The sequence below is a fragment of the Plectropomus leopardus genome, chromosome 10 (genome assembly GCF_008729295.1).
Source record: "Plectropomus leopardus isolate mb chromosome 10, YSFRI_Pleo_2.0, whole genome shotgun sequence".
Classification (NCBI taxonomy): Eukaryota; Metazoa; Chordata; class Actinopteri; order Perciformes; family Serranidae; genus Plectropomus; species Plectropomus leopardus.
The window spans coordinates 25,946,411-25,970,614 of NC_056472.1; the positions used below are offsets into that span (position 1 = coordinate 25,946,411).

Below are 24,204 nucleotides of genomic sequence, written 5' to 3' on the forward strand. Positions count from 1 at the left end.
CTATTGGGTAAAATACACTCAGTGGCTGTTATAAACGGGGGGGTGGGTTGCTTGACCACTTCAAGTCCTCTCAGTGTTATGTTGTCAGGAAAAAGGATAAGGGCTCATTCTGACAAGCAGATCTATTCACCACTCTGTGCGCCGCTCGGCAGAGGAGTGGTCAGTTCAAAAAGGCCATCAGTGGGTGAAGCCTGCGTGAACTGGAACTCGTACAGTATAACCTCCCCATGACACATGAAACACATCTTTATTTAATTTTAATGGGAGTGTCAGGAACACTCGATCTGCTGATTGTTTAAAGTGTGTCCACTGTTCCCAAAACGGAGCGCATGGGAGGACGGGATTAGAAAAAGAATGTCAGACAGTATCCAAATGAAACAAATCTCACACAGAGATCCCGTGGAGTAAAAACGAAGCTCAGCAGCAGCTGCTGGAGTGTGCTCAATGAAAGGTGACGCTGTTTCTGTCCTGTTTCATTTGTTTGATTTATTAGCTTAATCCTTCACATTCTGTCTTTTTTGTGTCTGTTTCCAGGGCGTTTGGTTTGGCCGGCCGTGCTCTGAGTAACATTCTTCCCACTATTCTTCATCTTAAGACTTTATATCCTCAATGATGTTGAAGTGAAATGCCTACAAAGGAAAGAGAAGTTGACATTTAATTTTGTGTTATGCTGAAATTTGTATGTAAATGGGTGCTTTTCATTATATTTACATGTCTTCTCGGTTTCCTCACTGGCATCTCTTCCTCACCGTGTAGTTTCTATGTGCACTGACGTGAGGAAGAGACACTAGGATAGACAAGCTGAAGCTGCTAAATGAAAAATCCTCACTTCCACCGCACTAATCTTTAGGTCCCATGTCCACCAAGTGTTTTTTCCCAGTTGAGAAAATCAGGCGCTCTTTAGGAAATGTCCAGCTAGGAGCGCTTGAAAGTAGTCTTTTTTTTTTTTAAGCTGAGATGCTTTGGTTTTATGTGGCTGCTATGGTTTTTTTCTTAAATTTATTTCTTTATTTTTCACTATTTTATTTATTTATTCGTTTTACTTTTTTCTTGCTGTAAAGTTATTAATGATCCTCTGGTTGGGAAATGGGAGGTTGGGTAGGACCTTGTTTCAGATGTACCATGTTCAATTTGTATTTGTTTTTCTGTAATATATTTAGAAAATAAAAAAAAGACCTTGATCACCACAAAAATAAAAAAGTCAGTGCAAGAGGGGAAGGCTGAGGCACATTGGGAGAGAGGACAAACTCGCCAGTCAGTGCAGGCTCATGAGAGGAAACATACAATAATATATATACAGTGAACTAACATATTTCTCCTACATTGTTTGTTCAGCACTTGTAACATGTCAGATGTGACGTTTGGCCTTCACGGTATGTGTCGCTCCTCCACTGTTACTGAACGGCTGGTTAAAAAGTGACGAGTGCAGCGTTTTTACCCAAAGTTGAACATTTTTCAACTCCTGGCACAGAATAGATGCTCTGCACCTCATCACACTGCTTACAGTAGTAGCATAGCATAAATATATGGTGCTCTCACTGCAAAAAATTTTAAAAATATGTACTGTCCCTGTTCCCTAAGGGAAAAATGCTTTGGTGGACATGTCCCCTGGGCGATGTCATTTACTGTACCACATGTGTAAGTGCAGCATTTATAAATTACTCGAGTATGAGGAAGCATGAGGAAGCATATTGAAAGTGTGATCACCTCACCCAAACCAGAGACGATCACATACTTTTTCCTTTTTACCTTCAGTATGTACTGCAGCTGCCCTTACACAGTTTTTACTATTGCATGGAGGATCTACTAATAGTGGCGGTATGAAACTAAGTTCATTTACTCAAGTACTGTACCTGAGTTTAAATTTGAAGTACTTGTACTTCACTTTTATTTTTATGCTACATTATACTTTTATTCCACTACATTTTGGAGGGAAATATTGTACTTTGTACTTCACTACATTCATCTGACAGCTTAAGTTACTTTACAAATCTATTTTTTAAAAATTTGTTTTACAAATATTACTTTAAAAAATATAACTACTCCAAATAATTAAAAAAATAATTATAAGTTGGGTTTTTTTAGGTGGGGGGTTATTTTCAATTCTGTCTATAATATAGTTTTTTTTTCTTTTTTAAATCAATTTTAATTTTTGTTTTTTTTAGATTTGAAGTTTTTTATGTTTTTTTATATATAATTTAGTTTTTTGTATGTTTTTTTCCCAAAGAATATGGGTATTATTTTATTATTTTTTAATCTGATGCTTTTTGGGTGTGTTCTTTTTTTTGTGAAGATTTTTCCGCTTTGAATACTTTTACTTTTCACAGTTTAAGTACATTCTCCTGATTATACTTACCTACTTTTACTTTTTTTTAATGCAGGACTTTAACTTGTAACAGAGCATTTTCACAAGGGGGTATAAGTACTTTTACTTAAGTGAAGGATCATTTGTCGCTTCACACAGGATTGTGGGTCAGAATAGCCAGAGAAGTATTCTGGCACGCATACTGCAAAATTAGACTGGATTTTGCATTTTGAACCTTGGACTCCTGCATCTTCTATGGGTCTGTCAAACACACTCAGTCTACACACCAGCCGTTAGATTTAAAATTTAACATTATTAAATTATAAATAGGAGAAAAATTAATTAAGTTGTTCGAATGTGTATATCTATAACGTAAATACTAAAGGTGTTAAATGAATCATTTTTATATATATAAGGCTCACACGTGGTTCTCTGTATTTTACACAGGCACATGTGGCAGCACACTTGACCCTTGACCTCAGAAGTTTCCAAAGCTGCATAACAACTGACCTTCTTTCTTTTTCCCAGCCAGGTGGGTGATGTGTGCAAGCTGTCCACAGAGTCGTCCCAGCGCCGCTGCCGGACACCTGATGGCAAGATCTGTAGCGGGAGGGGCAGGTGTGACTGCGGCATCTGCATCTGCACGGCCACGGATCCGGGGAAGTTCTACGGCCCACGCTGCGAGTGCCACGACTGGGTTTGCGCAACACACAGTGGGAAAACTTGCAACGGTGCGTACATTAAAATGATATATGTACTGACACATAAGACAAGCACATGCTTTGGTGTTATAGAGAGGAATCAAATATGTCATAATACAGTTTTATTGGTGTCTGATAAAAAAGTCTGACTGTTTAAGTGTCATGTGAGGTGGTGCACGGGCTTGGCTCCACATATTTTACTGCTTGGGTATGGTTGTTAGTGATGGGTCAGTAAGTGATGCAGCAGAACTCACTGTGGGCTTACATCTTGGCAAATGGACTCTCCAGCTGATGTTTAGCATCTGTTTCAGCCAGGTGCAAGGAAGAATAGAGAGCTTGAAGGTGTAGTTCAAAAACCTCAATCACAATCAGATTCTTTTTTTTTTTTTGGCTTTTAACATTTTCATTTTATCATATCAAATGCAGAAAACATCTATTTCTCAGACTTGGAGTGGTTTTAGAGCATTTCTGTCTAACCTGTGTTTCTTTCTTTATTGCCAAGTCAGAGGGGTGCAGTATTGTGTCTTTGAGAGCCTGCATCACCTTGGCAGCACTTCAAAGGGATTCATCAGTAATAGACAGCTGGTTGGTTCAAGTATGTTAGCTTTTGTTGGGAGGCACAGCTTTGAACTTAGCCTGTAGCCTGAAATCTTACAAGTTCTCAGAAACAACACTTGAGAGTGTGTCCAAACTAAAGGATAAGTTGCCCTGTGAGATACACTTTCATTTTCAGCACGGTATTCACATTTACAACAAAAGGCTGTTTCTATGGGAAGAATTAGAAACTCGGTTAGTAGTTTAAAAAACATACTGAGCAAGATGGACAACGTTAGATACACAAAAATACTATCAAAAGGGTTAAATGCAATTCATACACTCAGCTCCTCATTAAAGCTCACAAAGGTTACAATGATCCGTTTCTGTTGAAACTAGTTTAGGTTGAATTTATGATCATGGTCATATTTTATGGTCATTTTTAGAGGCAACAGTTAATGGTGCTCTTTTTCTGAAGCTGCTATAATCAATATTTTTTTTTTTATTAGCAATAAATCAAACGACTACCTGTAATGTGAAAGGGATAGCTCATGGCGACAAACTCGCAGAAAATTATCACCAGACCATGGAGTGCCTGCTGATCATTTTCTAATTCACACTGAAAATAAATCAATTCAAATGGGATTTTATTTTTTTGTAATTTCAATGTAAACACAGTGCCACAGTGCATGAAAAAAAAAAACAACAACATAACTTCTCGGGGTTGTATGACAGTAATCATGACAGTTTACAGTAAGCTACAAATTATAAAACAGGGCTGCTACACACCCATCTCCTCTGGTGTTAAATAATGGCCAGAATTTTTTGTCACAGTGAAGATGACTTTTGGATATAAAATGTCACAATTTCTTCATTTCATTAAATCAGACATTTGTGTAAAATTCTATCATAATTAGCATATGAGTTCAATTAACAATTTATCCTTCAGTCCAAGTAGATGTTAGTGTTATCTCATCCCAGAAGGTAGTTAAGGCAGTTCAGCCCCAAATGTCCTCAAATCCTGCAAACGCCCCTGCATACACCTGACTTGTGCTGCACTGTTAAGACCGAATTTGCCTCTTGGCAAGGATGTGTGAGAATAAAAAAATGTTAAAAAACAGGCATTTCATTTCTGATAAATACAGTTGATGCTGTTCATTAAGTGGCCCTCTGCCTCCTATCATTGTGCAAAAGTTGCTCTGGGCAAAATAAGTTCAGTATCCCTGGTCTACAACTTAGCATAGTTTGTTGTGTTGTGACCAAAAATTAGTAGATGTAGATTTAAACCCATTTTAGAGAGGTGTTAAATCCACTGTGAGGTCCTTTTGGAGGCTATTGAAACTGGCCATTATTACTCTTGTGTACATAATAAACTGGCTTCTGGCAATGACTGTTTGCAACCTGTTACCAAGACTTAAGTTTTGATAGAGGCATGCCCCACTATATTGATGTAAGGTAAAGAAACCCTCATCTTTTTGTTCTGTGTCCTCTGTTGTCACTGGGCTATGAGTGTCAGGGTTTAATGGAGATATGTGTGCACCCCGACCAGGTATAATGGAGATATGTGCACAAGTGTGTGTGTGCGTGCACGTGAGGGGCCGAGTGATTTATTTGGGTAGACAAGTTGGCTGCTGTGAGGAGCTCATTATGGTTCAGCAGTCTGGAGCGAGAAGGCCCTGCCTCAGCCTGATAATGGGGTTTCACTCACTGGTACACAGACTGCAAATGGAACCTAGATGCATCAGAAGAGGGATGGGTTTTCACGCCCAGACACACACACACACACACACGCACACACACACACACAAAGAATACGACTCATTCTCTTAGTATTTTGCACACACAAGTATGCACAACCAGCCATATACTCACACAGTCATATGCCCATGTGCATATAGAGCCCAGTAATTACATTCAAAGCATATTGAGAAGAATATAGACATCCCCAACTCCCTCCCCCTAGCTGCTCAATGGCCCATGCAGCATGCGTGGTCTGCTGTCTGAGATCGGCAGCCAATTTCTCTCCCTGCGGCTCCCTTATCTCGGCCTCTCACAACTGCCCACTGATAAGATCCAATAGATTTTTCTCCTTAGGGATAAACTGTGTGTTTTTCCTTTCCAAAAACATTAGCTTCACTGGCATTGAGATGTTCTTTTGCCTTGGAAGGCATTCATCAGGCACACTCGGGCTAATTCAGATCTTCTCAATCAGAGCAACAACTCGAGCTTGATGAAGAAGCTGGGGACGCTTTAAATTTAGCTCTGATAGCAGTGTTTGTCAAATACCGGTATGCGCTGAACGTTTAAAGACATAGTTCTGATTTTTTGAAGTGGGGTTGTATGGGGTACTTATCCACTGACAGTATATCACATACAGTGGATGTCAGTGGGCACGCTCCTACTTTGAAGAAGCAGGCTGGAGTCTGATAATGGAAGCTAAGCAATGTACTGCTGTGGATGGGGTCAGCAGCAAAATGTGTTTTAGCCACCTTAAAAAGGTCTATATCACTTTAAGTGTACGCTTTATTTGGCATATTTTTTCTGCTTTACCTTAATGTCAGACAGTGGTTGCCAACTGGAAAATGAAGCCACTATATCTTTTCTTCAAAGCCAAACTCCATTGAGAAAAACTGGGATATTACACTGCTGAACACCGGAGCTGCTGGTCTACCGCTGCCTCCATCAGTAACCTTTATGTTGTTGTGTGACTTTGGCATGTAAAACGGTTAGTTTGGACTCACAAAAGTCACGCCAGAGCACAAACTAAGTAACTGATCAAAGCAGCGTGAGACCAGCAGCGCCCGTGTTCAGTGTTCTAAAATCGCTAATTTTGTCAATGAAGTCTGGTGGCTTTGAAAAGACCACAGACTTTTAACTTTAGAACTTTTAGCAAGCAAGCAAAACTTCATTTATATAGCACATTTTATTCTAAGTAAAAGCTCAAAGTGCTGCACAAAGTGCAAGGTACAAGTAGCAAGCACAATGCATCTGTCAACTGACTATAAAAGCAAATCAAATCAATAAAAAAAAAACAAGATGTGAGTGAGAACTAATAAAAAATTGCTAAAATTAAATAAAAATAATACAAAAAGTAGACCAATAAAAGAAGAGAATACATCTGAATTAAAATCAATGAAAAAAAACTGATCAAAAAGAAAGTAAACTAATAAACCAGTAAAAATACAAACGTGTAAGTTAAAACCAATAAAATAAAATAAAACGATCAAACCAAACTACTGAAATGCATGGCTGACAAGAAATGTCTTCAGCTTATCTGAAGGTGGGTTCCTGCCGCCCCCGTCCACAGCGGTGCACAGCTAAGCTGCATCTCCAGCCTGCTTCTCTAAACTAGGCCTGACCAACATCTGCTGCTTGTAATATACTATCTTTGGATGAGTATTCAATACAAACCCATTTCAAAAAATCCAAACTATCCCTTTAATGTTATTTACTGTTTACTAAAGAAAGCTTAAATGAAGGATCTTTTTTTGTGTGTGTGTGTGTGTGTGTGTGTGTGTGAGGCTACATAGTCAATATTACTGCCCCCACAGAGCAACGATGCCCTCAGTCTGGAACAACATCCTGTTCCTTTCTGCAAAGTCTGCAATGGTCTTTCCTTTTGTTGTGTTGGTTTCCCTTTGTCTGCTGTCAATAGATGTCCAAGTCTAGTGAACTGGAAGCTCTACATTTATATACTATGCATGAATACAGATAAATATGGTAAACTGCCTGGGGTGGTCTTGCGCAATGCATCTTGGAATGGATGCATTATAGAAGCATATGGCAGCAGTTCATATACTGAACTGTCTTTGTCCTCTTTGGGAATGATTAGAGTTGAATGAATAGGTGTCCTTGTAATTTTATTCTGAGAACATTTCTTACATATGAATTACAATAATTTTCACAGTATAATAGATGCAGGCATGCTCCCAGTGTAAGATTTTTTTTTTGTCCCATTGTGTGATGCTGTAGATTTTTTTATAATATGGCCAGAAGAAATGTCAGCACTATTGCACATAAATTTGTGCTGGGGAATGTTGCATGCTAAGACTGAAATGAAATCAATCCCATCACAGTAAAATGGAACTTATTTAGTGAAGTAACACTGGAGCCTCAGTTTAAGAGCAGGTGGTGGTGATTTTCACAGATGCTGTCACTCACATGTTTTCCCTCCCTCTGATGCATCCCATATTGTAGCGGAGCAATGGGATGATGACCAGGATTAACATCTGTCCTCCAACTGCAACATTTTCACTCTGCTGTTTGTTTTTTGACTTTTTAAATCTTTAAAAAATGTTTTTAAAAAAAAAGCAACAGGGTTGTTTTTTGAGCATTACTAGGTATGATAAAAGTATAAGGATAGGATAGGACAGGATTGGATTCACTTTATGAATTTATGAATGGTGAACTGGTCTGCCACCATAAACAAAACAAAAACAACACATGCAGCATGTAAACAAAAAAACAGACAATGCACGACATTAGATCACCAAGCAGAGGCATTGAACAGTTGTTGTTGTTGTTGTTGTTGTTGTTGTTGTTGCTGCCATTGCAACAACAACAACAAAAAAACCAACAGCAACTACAGAGCCAGTAAAGACCAACCAGGTCGATAGTGAAAGGGGAGAGGTGTCATACAAAGTACAAAATTACTACAGTAATGTAGTAAACAGTAAGCAAACAATAGTAACAAAAGTCATACCTGCATACACTGAATAAATAAATTGTAAATATCAGCTGCAGAGATGTTCGCCTTTTCTCAAATAAAATGGAACTAGTTGGTAAGCGCCAAAAAAAAAAAAAAATACAATTGAAAAACTTGAAAGCAATGTCTCTTTTCAGAAATGATGACCCGTTTACTCAACATAATCCACAGACCTTGTTGTCAGCGGTTTTATGTCTTTGCCAATTGTATCACCACGAAGAAGGAAGCGTGCATCTACTGCCAGCTCATCTAGCAAGACTGAGCTAGCAAACATTACAGCTCTGCTGAGGAGGATGCCATTGATCTTCTCACTCTGTCGTGAGCACGAGCTTCTACCACGAGAAGATGCACACTTCCCTCTGTATGTGATACCAACATGCTCTCATCCCAAGTCATCACATATCGCGCTTTGCAGTGGACTTCCTCATCATATCATGCTCTAGGTATCCTTCTGCATCTGCTGTTGATGTCCTGGGATGGTGCGACTGTGATGTCGACGAATGCACATGGTCTGATGATGCTGCTGCACATGGTTACGTTTACACAGCAAAAGCACATGGCAACCAACGCTAGGATGTCAACAAATGCACATACTGCTACAGATAGTTAGGATTAGGCAAAAGAGACACATGATTCAGTGTAGAAAACAACATCACATTCAGACGGGAAGGGAACACCAGACTCCCGCATAAAAGTCCAGGGGTTGTTGGACCCACCCACTGCCCCTAACGCCTGCCCTATAGGGATCGTCAAGCAACCTGATACTGTCTTGTTATATATCATAGAGACGCAACTGGTTCCATCCGGCCATGTTCAACAACTGACACATCATCTGTGTATCATGCTATTCAGACATTGGGGGGTGTTTAGTAACACCGCAAACTGTTCTGTCTGGCCACGTTGTCAGCTGACACTGTCCAGCAGCATATCATGTCAGATAGGTGGCTTTTGGCGTCTGGATCTTGCGCCGAAAGCACCGCAAAAGCAGGGATATATAACGACTTTAGAATGAGAACGGGCTGGTGATGCAATTTTTTTGGTGGTTAGAGCACCACAAAACAAGTGCCATCTAGTTCCATTACATTGGAGAGAAGGCAGACATCTCTATGGTTGATAGCACTAAATGTAAGAGGAAAAGTATGTATTTTTAATTTGGGGGTGAACTGTCCCTTAAAGCTTTTGAGGATAATAATGTAATAACTCCCTTGTTTTTCATAAATGAGGGTCAACGTGGCAATGTTTCCACTCTCTCTTTCACAGCCTTCCCTCTTTTTTTCCCTCATTGATGAGCCACGTGAAATCTCTCTCACTCACTCACTCTGTCTGCGTCTGTGCTGAACTGAGCAAAGTGTTTTCTTCTGCTGTGTGTTCAGACAGGCTGGGCTTCTCTGCAATTTATGGTCTTTTTCCATTCTCAGAGACACAGAGGGTGTCCCAGGGCGCTGCAGGCTACCATTGTCCCAACGAAAAAAGAAACACTGTATAATCAACTTGTTAGTAATTACTGTTACAAATCAAGTAGCATTAGACCATAATACTGTATCGAGAATGAACCCTTAGTGAGCAATTGTCACTTAGTTCAATCTTCATTGGAACATAATGACTCATTATTTGAATTGGTCTTTATCAAAAAGTCAGAGTTGATACAGCAACACTTACTGTAATAGCACACAAAACGTTTGATCAAATTCAGGTCAATAGTTCTTTCTGCATCTCCAGTAACAGCTACAATCCCCTCAACAACTGATGTGGATTGAGGCAGAAAGCCAAGCATGTCTGCAATCCAGGACAATCTGTAACTTTTTGATTCTGGCAGACATCATCATACATGTGTCCCTCTCATCCTCTCAAAGGAGCAGTGGGAATGGGGAGGTTTGAGCTTGAGATCAGAAAACCCTTCCCTCCTTGAAGGATGGTTGTTTTGAGGATCTGTAAGAACCATAGACTATATATTGAGGAAAACAGCCACTGGGACGTCACCCATTGGTTTTGTTTTAAAGCCTAAAGTTTGGCATTTTGACCAATGCTGTCTTGGATTTTTGGAACCACATTTGGAGAGGAAGGAGAAAATGCTAGCTGCAAGCTTGTTTTAACCAATCCAAATTAGTGCCCCACGAATGACGCTATGTATTTAATGTAAAGTTATGTACTCAGCTTTAAGTTACGGAGCTTAAGTTTATGTTACAGAAAAGAAACATGGTGAGAATGTACCTTAAAATGACTAAAAGTTCACATGGTTGCAAACACCGGTTTCTTAGAAAAAAATCCTGCATTTTGCCTCTCACCACGTAGGACCTCTTCCTTCTTTATTTTTTACTTTCGTCAATGCATTGGTCAAGAGATGGCAGGCTTCCTGAAAACATGGATTATCTGCAGTTATACCAGTATTATACTGACTCATGATTACAAAGGATATGTGTAAATTCTGGTGTATTACTTCTTATATGAAAATGAAAAAACAGTGCAGAAGAACAGCCTGCTAGGTTCACATGGTGCATTTACAATTATTCTTAACTGTAATACTAATGCTAATGCCGATTTTGCTAACAAAAGCAGGTTTAAAACCAATTAAACAAATTGTCCTTCCAGAAAAGCTTAATACCAGCTTCTTAGATGGTGTTTAGGTACAGCCAAACACAGAACATGACTTTTCTAGGCAACCAAAATGTCACAATTAACTTTCATGAACTGAAAATACAGTGAGGTTAATACTGTTAAGCAGTCTGGGGTTGTGCCTCTGGCATGATGATATTACCCAACCAAAGCTGTTGTCATGCTGGCGACGGACAGCCCCCATCTGTCACTCAAAATGGCTTTGCCCTTAATTATGCATAGAGTTAAGGCTAAATAGAGTGCTGCTGGAATGAGTCCTAAAACCTGGAAATGAGTGAGCATTTTACCATTCCTGGATACCTTGTCTCAAAGTCAAAGAGGTGTTTTGAATGGATTTTTGATTAGATGCCTGCAATAAGGTCTGTGGTTAACACAAGTTGAATAGACTGGGAGGTTTTGTTCTACAAAATAAAATATGTTATTGAATTCTGAAGCTTTTATGCGTCTTTAAAAAGGCTGTTGCTAACAAATGGATAATGACACAAGAGGACGTCATCATCACAATACAGCCTTGTTGTGGTCACAACATTAAGTAATGTGACCATGGTATAGTTTGTTGTACGTAAGCTTTTTACTGTGTTATACTTCAAATCTCACAAAAGTACTGTTATCCAAAATCTGCAGTAATCCAAAATTCTATGGAAAATCCCGCTGGCTTTTTTTTTTTTTAAACGAACCAGGACAAGAAAAATACAAAAAAATAAAAATTTGCTGCACTCTATAACTAAATTAATTAGTTATAGATTAATTAAATGGGTGACTTATATAAAAATTCACACCCTATATATATATATATATATATATATTTGCACCAGGCCCTAAATATGTGGAGCCAGCCTCAAGTGGCCATTTGTGGAAATGCAGTTTTTGGCACTTGTGTGTTGGCTTCATTTCTCAGCCCTGGAGGCTGTTGCTCAGTAAGAACGCATTTTAGTCTCTCCAGCTCTTTCTCTCTTTCCCCGGCTGTGGGTTTTTCAGAGCCTCTGCTCTTTTTCTGGCTCAGTCCCCCAGCCTCTGAGCCCCCTGCCAGAGCCAGAGAAGATCCCACCCAAGGGGGGGTTTATGTCAGCGGCACATAAGAAGTCAGTTTGTTCAGTGCTGCTCCAAATCAAACTCCTCCAGATGCACTTCCCATCAGCATTACATAAGCTTAAGATGTTGCTTCCAATATGGACACATCACAGACAGATGATATAAACTAATCATGGGAGAACAACTCACTAATGGCAGTCTGTCCAAAGTGACTAAAAGGTTTAATTTTTTTACTTCCCAAAGAGAGAGAGAGAAAAAAATGGAAAGAGGGACACATAGTGAAATGCAGTCCTTGAGCCATTACAGCCCATTAAATTGTTCATCTCTGCTTTTTTTTTTTTTTTTGCTAGTACATATTTTGATGCGCTCTCACTTAGATATTCTGAGCTTCGCTGGGCAGTTTGCCTGTGTGGTGAGTCACCTAATGATACCAGTGTGGGCTGCAAGGAGAAAAAGCCACTCAAGTCTGTCCAAGTCCACTCGTAAAAGGCAACTCTGATTGGGACCCATTACAGCACCAAAAGACTTCTTGCTTTTGGAACAAGTGCTTCTATATTGCTGTTATGAAAAGGTATGATGAAGTCACCAAAGCTGACAACTGAATGTTGAGAACTGTAAAAACCAGAAGGATGAAAAGCAGAAGTTAGTCGCTGTGAGGGCAGCGCACGCAGAGAATGAGTTATTACCTGAGACAGGTGTCTCCTAGATCTTTTCCACTGAACACGAGCTGACCTGCTGCCTTTTCTGGCTCTGCAGCCCACAGGGAGAGGAAAGCAAGGAGGTATAATTACTCTCTGAAATGAGTATCATGATATGGAGAACATGGTCTAAACAAAGTAAGTGGGGAAATGTCATTTGGAGACTATCAAAATCAAGTGCAAATAATAAATGAGCACAGAGACAGTCATGGGCAGTTTTTAAATTTGCAATATATAATGTATGTCTTGCATTGTGTTGCTTATAATTGAAACTCCCCAAGATTGCTTCAAATGTAAGTGACGAAGGTGTTTTCTGCTCACGTAGCGGAAATTGGTTTTGGTACATGTATTTAACCCTTTGAAATCTGAGCAAAATGGCTTGCTTTCTTTCAAAAATATGGGAGGAAGGCAGAGGGCATCTTAACAAAAAAGGACACAAACATTTGCAGCACATCCAGGTTTCAAAAGGTTAACCAATTTTCACTCAAGATTGCTGAATTATTATGTTCCACACAGACCTATTTCCTTGTTTATCTCCCTCTCAATTTTATACTTTGTTAGTCATGTTAACTCCTTAACCTGAAATTAGCTTGGTGCATGAGTCACCATCCTCTCCTCTTGAGCAGTTAATCATGGTAGCGCCACATCACCTGTTATTACTGCCACTGATGCTGCCACAGATGCACCATCTCTGCCCGACCCCCATTGGATGTATCCGGGCACTGGTCGGAGCCTGATTGGCTGGGCGCCTGTGTCCGTCGGTGGTGTGTAGGAAGGACCCCGACACCCCCAAGCCACAGAGAATTAGTGCTCCGGAAGCACCAGGAAAGATAAACTGTTGACAGACAGGCACCTTCCCACACACATAAACTTTCGCCCAGCAGACAAAGAGGGTCCATTTTATATGTCAGAGTGATTGTCAAGCGCAGATTAATGGGGGCTAGTGGGTGGCAGTGACTTTGTAATATTCGGCTGAATTAAGTTGGAGAGACTTTAATTCAGTTTTACAGCTATTGTGTGGTAGTTTCCATCTGCAAAACTCAATGATAAATCCAAAAAGAAATGTCCTCTCTTATTCAGATTAGCTCCATGAGTCTGTGCTGAGTGTATTGAAGAATTAAATAATAACCACAAAGCAATAAAAATAGTAGCAAATATACAATGGCTGTGGTCTACAGTATCTTTTTTTAAGTGACAATGATTCAAGAATCAGTGAGTAACTTTGGTTTGGGTATGTATACACTGTAATAAATTTTAAGTCTGTTAAAGTTAGAAACTGAAGTTCACCTGCTGCCTTTAACAGAGTGATAGTAGTCCAAACATCTTCAATGGGCAGTGATGGAAATTGACAGCCAGGTGGACCATGGATGTATTATTGGATGATAATACTGAATGCCAATATTGCACCTATTCAGTCCAAAGAGGACTGCTCAGCTGGTGTATACATCAAAATGTTTCTAGCTTCCTGTCCGGGTTGGAATGGTTCCCGAATGGCCTATGGACTTTTGATGACAATCAGATTTGTAAATCGCTTTTTTTCATCTTGAAAAAAAGTTTTACAAATAAAGCTGCCATGGTTCAAAAATCATAATGGAACGAGTCATAATTGACCTTGTATGCAGTTCTGTTCAAGTTGTCTTGTCAACAGTTTTACAAACATCTCTTTTATAACAGAAAATCTGTAAGCAAGGCTGTGTGATGTATCTTGGGTCCAGGTCCATTTTTGTGCAATGCAATGACATGCTGCCATAAATTTGGTCCATTTCCATCCATGTAGCACTCGCACATAGTTTGAAATTACAGTAGTCAGCACCAAGTTTGAAAGGAAGGCTGGATAAGTAACAGATATTAGAAAAGAAGTAACACTGACATTTTCACTGGCCTCCGTACTGCTTTCTGCTGTTTACTCACCCTGTTTTCTGGCATGTTCACGACACTGAAAATGACCCTCATAAAATAATAAATAAACAAAACTGAAAGGCAAACACATTTTTAGCCAATATCTCTACGCACAAATTTTGACTGCAAAGGGGTATTTGACTTTTATTGGACTGTAGCACTGATGGTTAAAATACTTTGATATGGCAAAACGTTGACAGTCTCAAGATCATATGATTATTTCAAACCTATATGTGGCAACTTTGCAATAACATGGAAATGTTGAATATCTGTTCTGTTTTTTGTTTTCAAAAACTGCCAACAGAAAGTACAGTCTACCCAAAGCTTCTGTTTTTTACAGTTTGAATAACAATTTCAGAAAAGTGTGAACATTTTTTTAAAGAAATTTTTTCAGCCTCCAAATTTCATTGTCTATGTGGTGCAGCTTTCTTTCAAGTGCACTTTCCATTTTACTCTTTTCCTTGAATCTGCTCCTAAGTGTCCCCTGAGACATACTGATAATGAGAAGAGACAGGGGACTTGCCTGTTAATGACTGATGGATAGCCCTTGAAAAGGACACCACGTTTACATGATGAACGAGTCAGGAGAATGATTGAGTGTGACATACAAGGTCCCTTGCTGCTAAATGCACTGGGAGCAACATTTATAATAACTTGTCAAAAGCCTTCATTTGCATCATATGATTCCTCCTGTTTTTCATATTTCTCACTGCGGCCATCAGAATGATGAGAAATATTGACGCTAAACCTCCTGTGCAAATCCTGCGAACACTCAACAAGGCAAAAGCTCATACTAAGTGATCGAAGGGACAGCCAGTATATCATCCTGAATTGTTTTAACAAAAAAAGCAAACTACTGGCAGCTGTAGTTGCCAGCATTCTACTGTTATTTTACAGTGTCAATACTGCAAATTGCGTCAATATTATACTACTGTTAAATTTATTGTTGTTCTACAATAGAACGTGACAGTCTATGGGTTACCGTGTACAATTGGCTCCAACAGGCATCAAGATTTACTGTTTTTTTTGTTTGTTTGTTTGTTTGTTTTGAAGCTGTACATTACTGTTTGAATTTGGTAGTATATTTTTACAGCAATTTCATTAAAACAGCTTTTCCCATGAAATTACAGTATTATACAGTAGAATGTGAGGTTTACAGTGCAAGTGTTTTATGGCATTTTTCACTCTTTCTGTAAGAAAGAGCCATAGTTGCCATAGTTTTACAGCAATTTGTTACAGTGTTTACATTAATGCACCTCAAGGGGAATGTATAGTTCACATCCATTTAAAGCAAGTCATTTGTGAGCACAATCAGTCTTTACAATAATCAAAATGTCACGGGAGTCAAATTAATCCTATAAAACCAATTCCTGTACTCTCCTGGTGGTTCAATGCTGTTCTATCCATTTACGATAACACTTGTGTGTCCTTGGTTTAGAGTCATTTGAAGCTCTGGCAGTGGGCATCCTTTTCAGCATTGATAAACAGCATGTGGCGTGTTGTGTTTCCCTTCAGACCGTGGCTACTGTGACTGTGGGACGTGTGAGTGTGATGAAGGCTGGTTCGGAGAAGCCTGCCAGTTCCAGGAGGAGTGTAACCTCCCCAACAAGAAGAGCAAAGAGCTTTGCAAAAACCCACAGGGGGTGGTATGCTCCAACAGAGGTACTGCAGCCACAAGCATGCACACGCACACGCACACGCACACGCACACACACACACACACACACACACACACACACCGCACACAAAATACACATACAACAACAAGGCTACATAAAGTGACATTTTTTGTGATTTGCCCTTTGTATCACTTTCCTATAATACAGTTGTTAAAAAGAGTTTTAAAATTGTACAGGTAATGGTGCTTCTTAATGCTCTGTAGCGTTGTAATGAGCCATTAATAAAGAAAAGCTCTAGGTTGCCCTTTTGACAAATCCACTGACTTTAATAACTGCAGATCTGACTGACTGAAATCAGAAAAGAAGAAATATGTCCTCTTGCCATTTTGCCTTGCTATATTTGTGGGGTTTTTTGGTGCTGTGTTCGTGAATTTTGTAGCTTCCTCTTAGATGTGTGCTCTTTTTACCAGATCACTACCTTTGTATTAAGTCCCAACCTCACTTACAAGCTGTGCCCAGAAATGTTCAAAATATAGCAAAATAAAATAAATAAGTAAATGAATGGATACAAGATCTGTGCAGGTAAATACACTGCAACACATTTCTAGTAGGTCATAAGTGATTATTTTTAGGGTTTACTTTTGCATGGGTTTGTACATACAGGTTTTCTTTTGTTTTTTGGGAAAATCCTGCACAGTATACCAAATAATTATTAACTACAATAAACTTACAACGTATAAATCCCTTTACAGTGAATTCCTTTCAGTTATGGAAGATATTTCTTTGCTCTCAAACACAATATAAACAAAGTTTCTCACTAACACAGCTATGTTTATACATCTATGCATGAATGAGCGTCACTGGGAGGACTGACATCTTGAATTATCAATACTGTAAGTATTGATAATTCAAGCCTCCTGCCCAAGCCTCCAGCTAAATGAAGGATAAACGTGTATTTGTGTGTCTGCATGTCAGCATGTGTGTGTGTGTGTGTGTGTGTGTCTGTGAAAGGATGTACAGTACGGTATGTGGCCTGTTTGAGTGTTTATAAATGCAAATTTATTCACAGCATGATGTTTAGTCTTCCGTCCCTATAGCGCTGCATTTGAAAGGCCCCAACACACACACATGCATAAACACACCGTCATCGCCTTTAGCAGTCAGACACCAGTCTAGACCTGCTGCCACATGATGCACAGACGGCGCCTCCCATGCACATCTGCAAACCAGCTGGGTTCTTGGTCTTAAAGTGCACGGCATCAAAACATGCACACATTTTCCAACCCACTGCAGAGCACATACCGTAAACACACACACACAACACACACACACACACACACACACACACACACACACACACACACACACACACACAGTCACAGACTTGACCTTTTCCACCAAAAGAGCTTAAATTGTGTTTAAAACCAGTATCTTTCACAGGACCTGCCACTGTGGTAGCTGCATGTGTGACAATAAGGACAACAAGGGTCTGGTGACAGGACGGTTCTGTGAGTGTGACGACAGCGAGTGTCTGGACGAGGACACCGGAGAGGTGTGTGGAGGTATGCCCCACAGTTCCTATGCCCCCCCTTCACTCTTTCCCCCCATAGAAGAAAAGGCAAGTATGGTGACATATGGTTATTTGAGGACTGTCTATTGTTGTCACTCTGTTTGACATAAGAAAATACATTAGCCTCATGTGTTCATGAAGGTTAATTGAAGTTTAAACTAGATTACTGTATATGACGGTGTTATGCTCACCCTGTCCCCTTCAGGTTGATCCAGTGACAATGTTAATTAGGGATTTTTAAATTCCATTTGAAAGACAAATAATGGCTTATCAGGCCTATGTCAGAAATGCAGGTACCTTAATTTGTCTAGCAAGTCTCAGATATTGTCAATTAAAAGCAGTGAAAACAAATTCTGAAATGTTAAATGTGTGATTTAAAAAAAATTTGATTCAAGAAAATTCACCGGTTTTTGATTTGGGCTGGCAAAATTACAACATTGTGAGCTTTTGTAGTAATGGTATACAGTCCTTAAAAAAATACTTCACTCAAAAAAGACCATTTATATATTAATTACTTGTGTCGCGCTGAATTCCTAAAGAAAACTTTGTTTTTCTCGCATGCCTCCAGTGACCGAAGAATCCAATAACAGAGACAGAGTTTAACAACAGCAAAAATACACGAAAAAACATACATTTTCACACTCTACAACAACTTTTGCAGTATATACCAAGTCTCATCCAGACGCACTTCCCTTTTCAACAGGGGGAACTGAACTAAAACAGAAACTTATCTATGTTGTCTTCAAAATCAGAGTCCACAGCCAAAAAGAGTAATTTTACCCCACTGACTACAAGAGCTGCTGGTCCACTGCTACTCTGATGAGTTGGTTTGGTTGTGTTATTGGGCCACTTTGATCTTTTAAATGGTTGTTGCAATGCTTTATACTTTTGCTGTTGGAGAGCACAGACCCCATTTACTTTTATTCTTCATTTTTGTATTCTTCGTTCCCCAGTGGCATGCAAGAAAAACAAAGTTTTCTTTGAAATTTCAGTGAAAGTAGATATGTGTTTAACTGTCAGTCTATAACACTGAAGGAGGTGAACTCATCAGTTGTTGCATGTGCATTCTGCTTCCAGGCCATGGCCAGTGTTACTGTGGAAACTGTTACTGTGCTGCTGGTTGGCATGGAGACAAATGTGAATTCCAGTGTGACATCAGCCCATGGGAAAGCAAGCGGAGATGCACCTCTCCAGATGGCAAAATCTGCAGCAACAGAGGTCTGTTAACCGCTTCAAGGCCGGTACTGAATACAGTATATAGTGCAAGTAGTTTAAATTACATCAGAGCAAAATGTAGTATCTGGAAAAACACATTTTTTAAACTGCAATTATGCAGATCTTTGTTATAATGGATTTACAAAGCAATAAAAATACTAGAGTGATAAGTATTGCCAGGAAGTCCTGCTATATGTTAATTGTCAGTACAGCTTCCAACCCAATTAGAATCCACCTCATAATAGTGACAACTGCAATTGAATTGTGTTGCTAGGACACAGAAAACAAACAGTCTAAATGGGATCAGGTTCATTTCCTGTCTGTTATCTAAGGCCATTAAGATGAGGACAAGACTATGTCTGTGTCCGAGTCCCTCACTACTCCCCACTCACTATATAGGGAGTTCTGTAGAGGACTATATAGCAATGGCAACATGAAAACACGTTTTTAGGCACTTCTCGGATCATTTTGTCTGTGCCGTTAATTAATGTCATTGCTGTCGCTCAGTTGAATCCTTCACTGGGTTTCTTCAAGCTCTTCTTCACCAAGCTAGCATGAAGCTTACATTGTAACTAGCTGCACTCCCTGAAGAAATATTATCTAATTTTAGGGAAAGTGCAAAGGCCATTTCTGAGAGGAGCAGACAGAAGGGTCTACCATATATATTTGAAGGATTTATCCAGGACGTCAAACTCACTCAAAAGCAAAAACATGTTAAAAAGATAAAATTAGAAGCTAAAGCCTAACATGCAGCTCGCAATGTGAAAGTGAACCACCACATCTTCTGTGTAGCACTAGAGAAAACTGATTGCGGATTTATTTTCTCACTGGGGAGCTACAACTATAACAAACTTTAATACGTCATTGAAACTGAAAAAACAAAACGTTGGAATCATGCTGCTCTCTCGCCTTTTGCGCATTTTTGCATTAGTCTGTTAAACCTTTGAAACCTGGATCAACATCAGTTTTCTTGTGCGGCATTAAGGAACCTCTCACATTTGAAACCTGAGCAAATTTGTTTGATTTCTTTCCAACACTTGTGAAACCGGCAACGATCAACTCGGCAAGAGATAAAATGACCTGGAATTAGTTAAACATTAGTTTGTTAAAATAAGAGAAAATTATTTTGGGGGAAATATCCAGAAAAATATCATTTTTAATGTACAATTATTTAAGTTATATATTTAATTAAAAAAAAAAAGATAATTTCCTTTTTATTTTAAATCCAATTTTAAAGCTATTTTCTAGTAACTTTTTTGGGATTTCTTGCTAATTTGGGGTAATCTGTCATTACGTTGCTCTTTGGGTAACTTTTTCTGAAACTGAAGAAGAAATCAAGCCAATTTGCTCGTTGAGTGCAATGCATGATGGGATATAGTGCTTTGTTAAAGACGAACGCTAGCGTACTACTTTTCGCGATATATTGTGGAATACTCTGATGCCTCTGTATAGGGTATAATATTTCCAACTATACATTCGGACAGCACTACAAAATGGTGAAGTCACTTTTTAGTGAGTAGTGAACGATTTTGGACACAGCCGATCTCAGGAGCGGTGAAACGCTCGGGAGAAGAAATGAACTGAGCTGATACTCACTGAAGATTTAAAAAGCTGTTTTGATCTGTCATGGTTTCAAACATGTGTGACAAGAGAATCTCAGGTGTGGGTGTCATTTTCTGACTGCTACGGATGAAAAGAATCAACTTTGACATCACGAAAGAGATGGAGACAAAGAAAAAACAAAGGCAGGAGAAAAACGGGGAAAACGAAAGCAGAGAATAAAACGGTTTAAGAAATCCTCATGTAAATTCCTCTGAAAGTCATCAGAGCATGGCGGACAGGGGGAGTCAGAGAAATAGCTTTACCAACCAAGCTCAAGTGATCCTGCGGGATTTCAGTAAAGCTTTCTAAAATTAATTACAGTGGACTGGCTGAGGGCTGGCTAAGTGGTAGGGCTAAATGGTAGGCTACATGGACAGAGCCCCATGATTTATGGTTAAGTGCACAGCTGACACAGCATGAACAACCATCGACTGTGTTCACGGTGTAGTAGCTCATTGTACTCCTCTTTAGTATAGAAAAGGGCAGCTGAAGGCTTTACAATACCAGATAAAAGGAAAAAGGAAATATGACTGCAATTAAAAAGGAGTCCATCTCAGATCAAATTAACCTATGCACATATTCTTCTGCTGGCTCTATTAGCTTGAGAGCTTTTTCCAATTCTTTCAAAAGTACCTGTTATCAATCGAATTCTTTATCGATTTCGTCATTGATTCCTTTTTGACACATTGTGTGACTGTGGAAAAATATGTCAGTTTTATAGCTTTGATTTATCTTCCTTTCTCTCCTCGGCAAAAGCCGATCTCGTAACCAATCCAAAATAAGGCCCTGGGAGCAACGGCCAATATTTCGGGAGAACTGACGTAGCTGATCATTTCGGCTGATCTTTATCAGCTTGTTGTCATTCCCAAGTCCTCTAAAAACCTACATTTTGTCACGCCCAGTCAGTCGGTGTGTGATATCGTTAAAGGGTGCCCAGCATCTTCATGAGTGGCACCAGGCTTTCAACTAACTCCAGTGTATACCCATCTGAGGCTGTACTGGACGCTGAGAGCATTTAACGTAGTATAAAAATGACTTTGTGCATCACATAAAGACGCCAAAGGGTGCCCTGTGTGTCGTTATCAGATGCTTCGGGGTCAGTTTGTGATGACCTGCGAATGAGAACAACTATGCAGATATCTACACATGAAGGCAGCTAAATTTTTTTAAAAAAGTTAATAAAAACTAAATTTTCTTCAGAGTATAGCCAATGGGTTCTGAGATAGTGTTCTGGACAATGTGTTCCACTTCTCCACGCGACTCTTTACCTGCCGTTCAAACTTGATTGGTCAGTATTTATCAACGGAAACCTTGACATTAAGACACTAAATCTTGTCCCGTTGTCTACAGGTTCTGCAAATATATGCAAATATTTGTTTAAGAAAAGCTAAACTATTTCATCGAAAAGAACAAACATGACAACAAAATTTGATTTGACAATCGCTAAAAGAATTACTAAAATAATTGTACTGGAGCTTATAAACCTGGCTGACATTATTTAAAATTTGCGAAAGATATAATGTATAATGTTTGGGGAATGTTTTCATCTTTGGTTATTCCCGTCTAGGCAAAAAAAAGAGTGTTTTTTTCTGGTTGCATTTACTTGCACCGTACTGTCATTTTAGTCTTTTGTATATTTGCATTCTTGGTATCTGCACTCTTCCAACTTTGTACTGCAACTGCTGCACACAATTGACCTCAGGATAAATAAATTATCTCAATTTTTTCTCGATATATCTGATGCACTTGTCAAAATGCAACATGCATATACTGTGCAAAACACCATCTCTGACATGCACTGCCAACAAATGTTAAAGCTTATTTTCAGTAGTGTTACATTTGCTCAAATACAATAAAAACTCTATTTTAACCCCTCCAGCTGAGTAAAATATGCCAACATATTCCAGCATCTTCAAGTGCAACACATAAGAAGTCAGACAATTTGGCTCTGATTATAATGGGAACAATTCTCAATTCCCATCCCTATATGGCATGTCACCATTTTGCTCTGAATTAATCCTCCTTTAAAGCATTGTGAAGATAATTCCTGGTGATTATATGAGACGGATCAAGGAAGATGATTACATAAGAGCGTTGATTTGATTTCATCAGTCTGTATAGATGTAGAGATGCAAAGTGTTTTGCAGAGGATATTACATATCTTTCTCTCCTTAACTTTGCTCAACAGTCACCTTTATCTTCTGCTCTGCTGAAATGAATGAGTGAACGATTTGACTGACGGTACATAACTCTGTTTCATCCCAACAAACTGACAACCCCCTCCATCTGTTGGGTTCACCTAACCTCCTCAGTTGGGCTAATAATACGCTAACTGGCGTGCTGTCAAAATGATAACAGCCACATAGTGCTGGAGGCTAAATACGTGCGTCTATACATGATTTCTTGATCAAAACAATTTGACTCGGAGATAATATGGTAATATGGTTGCACGAGGCACACAGACAGGAATGATTCTCCTTTTGTGTGGAGAGAGAGAGGTCGCCTTTTAGCTGGGATTTAGTCAAAAACAGCCTGAGTATACAGAACATGAATGTATTCCCTGATTTTATAGAGCGTTTATAGAACATTTCTGAACAGTAACTAGCACAGGTGGTGTAATCTGCTCCGGTGAAGCCAGTATAGGACATTTGCGGAAGACATAAAAGTGCACGGCTCTATAAATCCGGGGCTCCTGGGTTATGACGGTGGTGAGGGAGACTGAACCTCGGGCCAAGGGCCAGACACGCGCCAGCCCTAGCCCACAGGCTTGCCAGCTGGCCTGCCTCCCCTGGGGTTCCCCATACTCTGTCACTGCTGATAAGAGAAAATGGGATTTCCACTGGCTGCCGCTCAGCTGATGCCCCGGCTAAGATGTAAAACAAATGAGAAGGAGACAGACAGATACGTAGATAAAGGAAGGAAAAACAAGACAGAAGGAGAAGTTGTATTTATCCTGTTGGCTGCAGGCTGAAGTCGAAAACTACATCCTCCCACCCTCATCTGTGTGAGAAGCTCTGTACGACTGAAAAAAACTAATAATACAATGTGAATAAGTGTGTATATCTTTGCTCTTAGGGACCTGTGTGTGTGGGGAGTGCAACTGTTACGATGTAGATCCCTCCGGTGACTGGGGAGACATTCACGGAGACACGTGCGAGTGCGATGAGAGGAACTGTCATGCAACCTACGACCGATACACGGATGACTTCTGCTCAGGTCAGCACGCTGATTTTGGATTCACATACCTGAATGCAATACATTTACAGAAACCCTGAGACCTCGTAAAAAATACTTAAAGTGGTTCAAGATCTGGGGAATTATACTTTTTTACGCTCTTGCAGAGAGTAAGATCAGAAGATTGATTTTAATGTCCATGCGCTTAATATGTAGCAAGGGCCAGCAGCAGGTTAGCTTAGTTCAGCATAGAGACCAAAATAGGTGGAAACCAAGCCCCCAGGAGGTGCCCCAGGCTCTGAAGCAAACTTTACACACTGGCCAAAAGTGGAATTACACTCAAGGTCCATCACATGATGCCCACAGGCCCAGAAAGACCTTTTCCTATTGACTTGTCAAAATCCCAGTGAAACGACTCATTATCTAAATTTATCCACCCGGTTCGATAACATTCAGAAAGTCTGAGCACCATAGCTACCATGTCATTCAGATGCTTTCAGATTTTCCTATTTAATCAAATTTGTGGATGTATAAAGA

The 24,204-nt window shown here is 39.5% G+C and overlaps 1 protein-coding gene across 1 annotated transcript in view; it reads left to right on the plus strand.

The window, feature by feature from the left end:
• Positions 1-24,204, plus strand: part of itgbl1 (integrin, beta-like 1) — a 67,695-nt gene that overhangs the window by 6,887 nt on the left and 36,604 nt on the right. Inside the window, exons 2-6 of the mRNA XM_042495170.1 lie at positions 2,834-3,036; positions 16,003-16,149; positions 17,546-17,668; positions 18,754-18,894; positions 23,569-23,709. Coding sequence (XP_042351104.1) covers positions 2,834-3,036; positions 16,003-16,149; positions 17,546-17,668; positions 18,754-18,894; positions 23,569-23,709 — 755 coding nt within the window. The remainder of the gene's footprint in view (positions 1-2,833; positions 3,037-16,002; positions 16,150-17,545; positions 17,669-18,753; positions 18,895-23,568; positions 23,710-24,204) is intronic.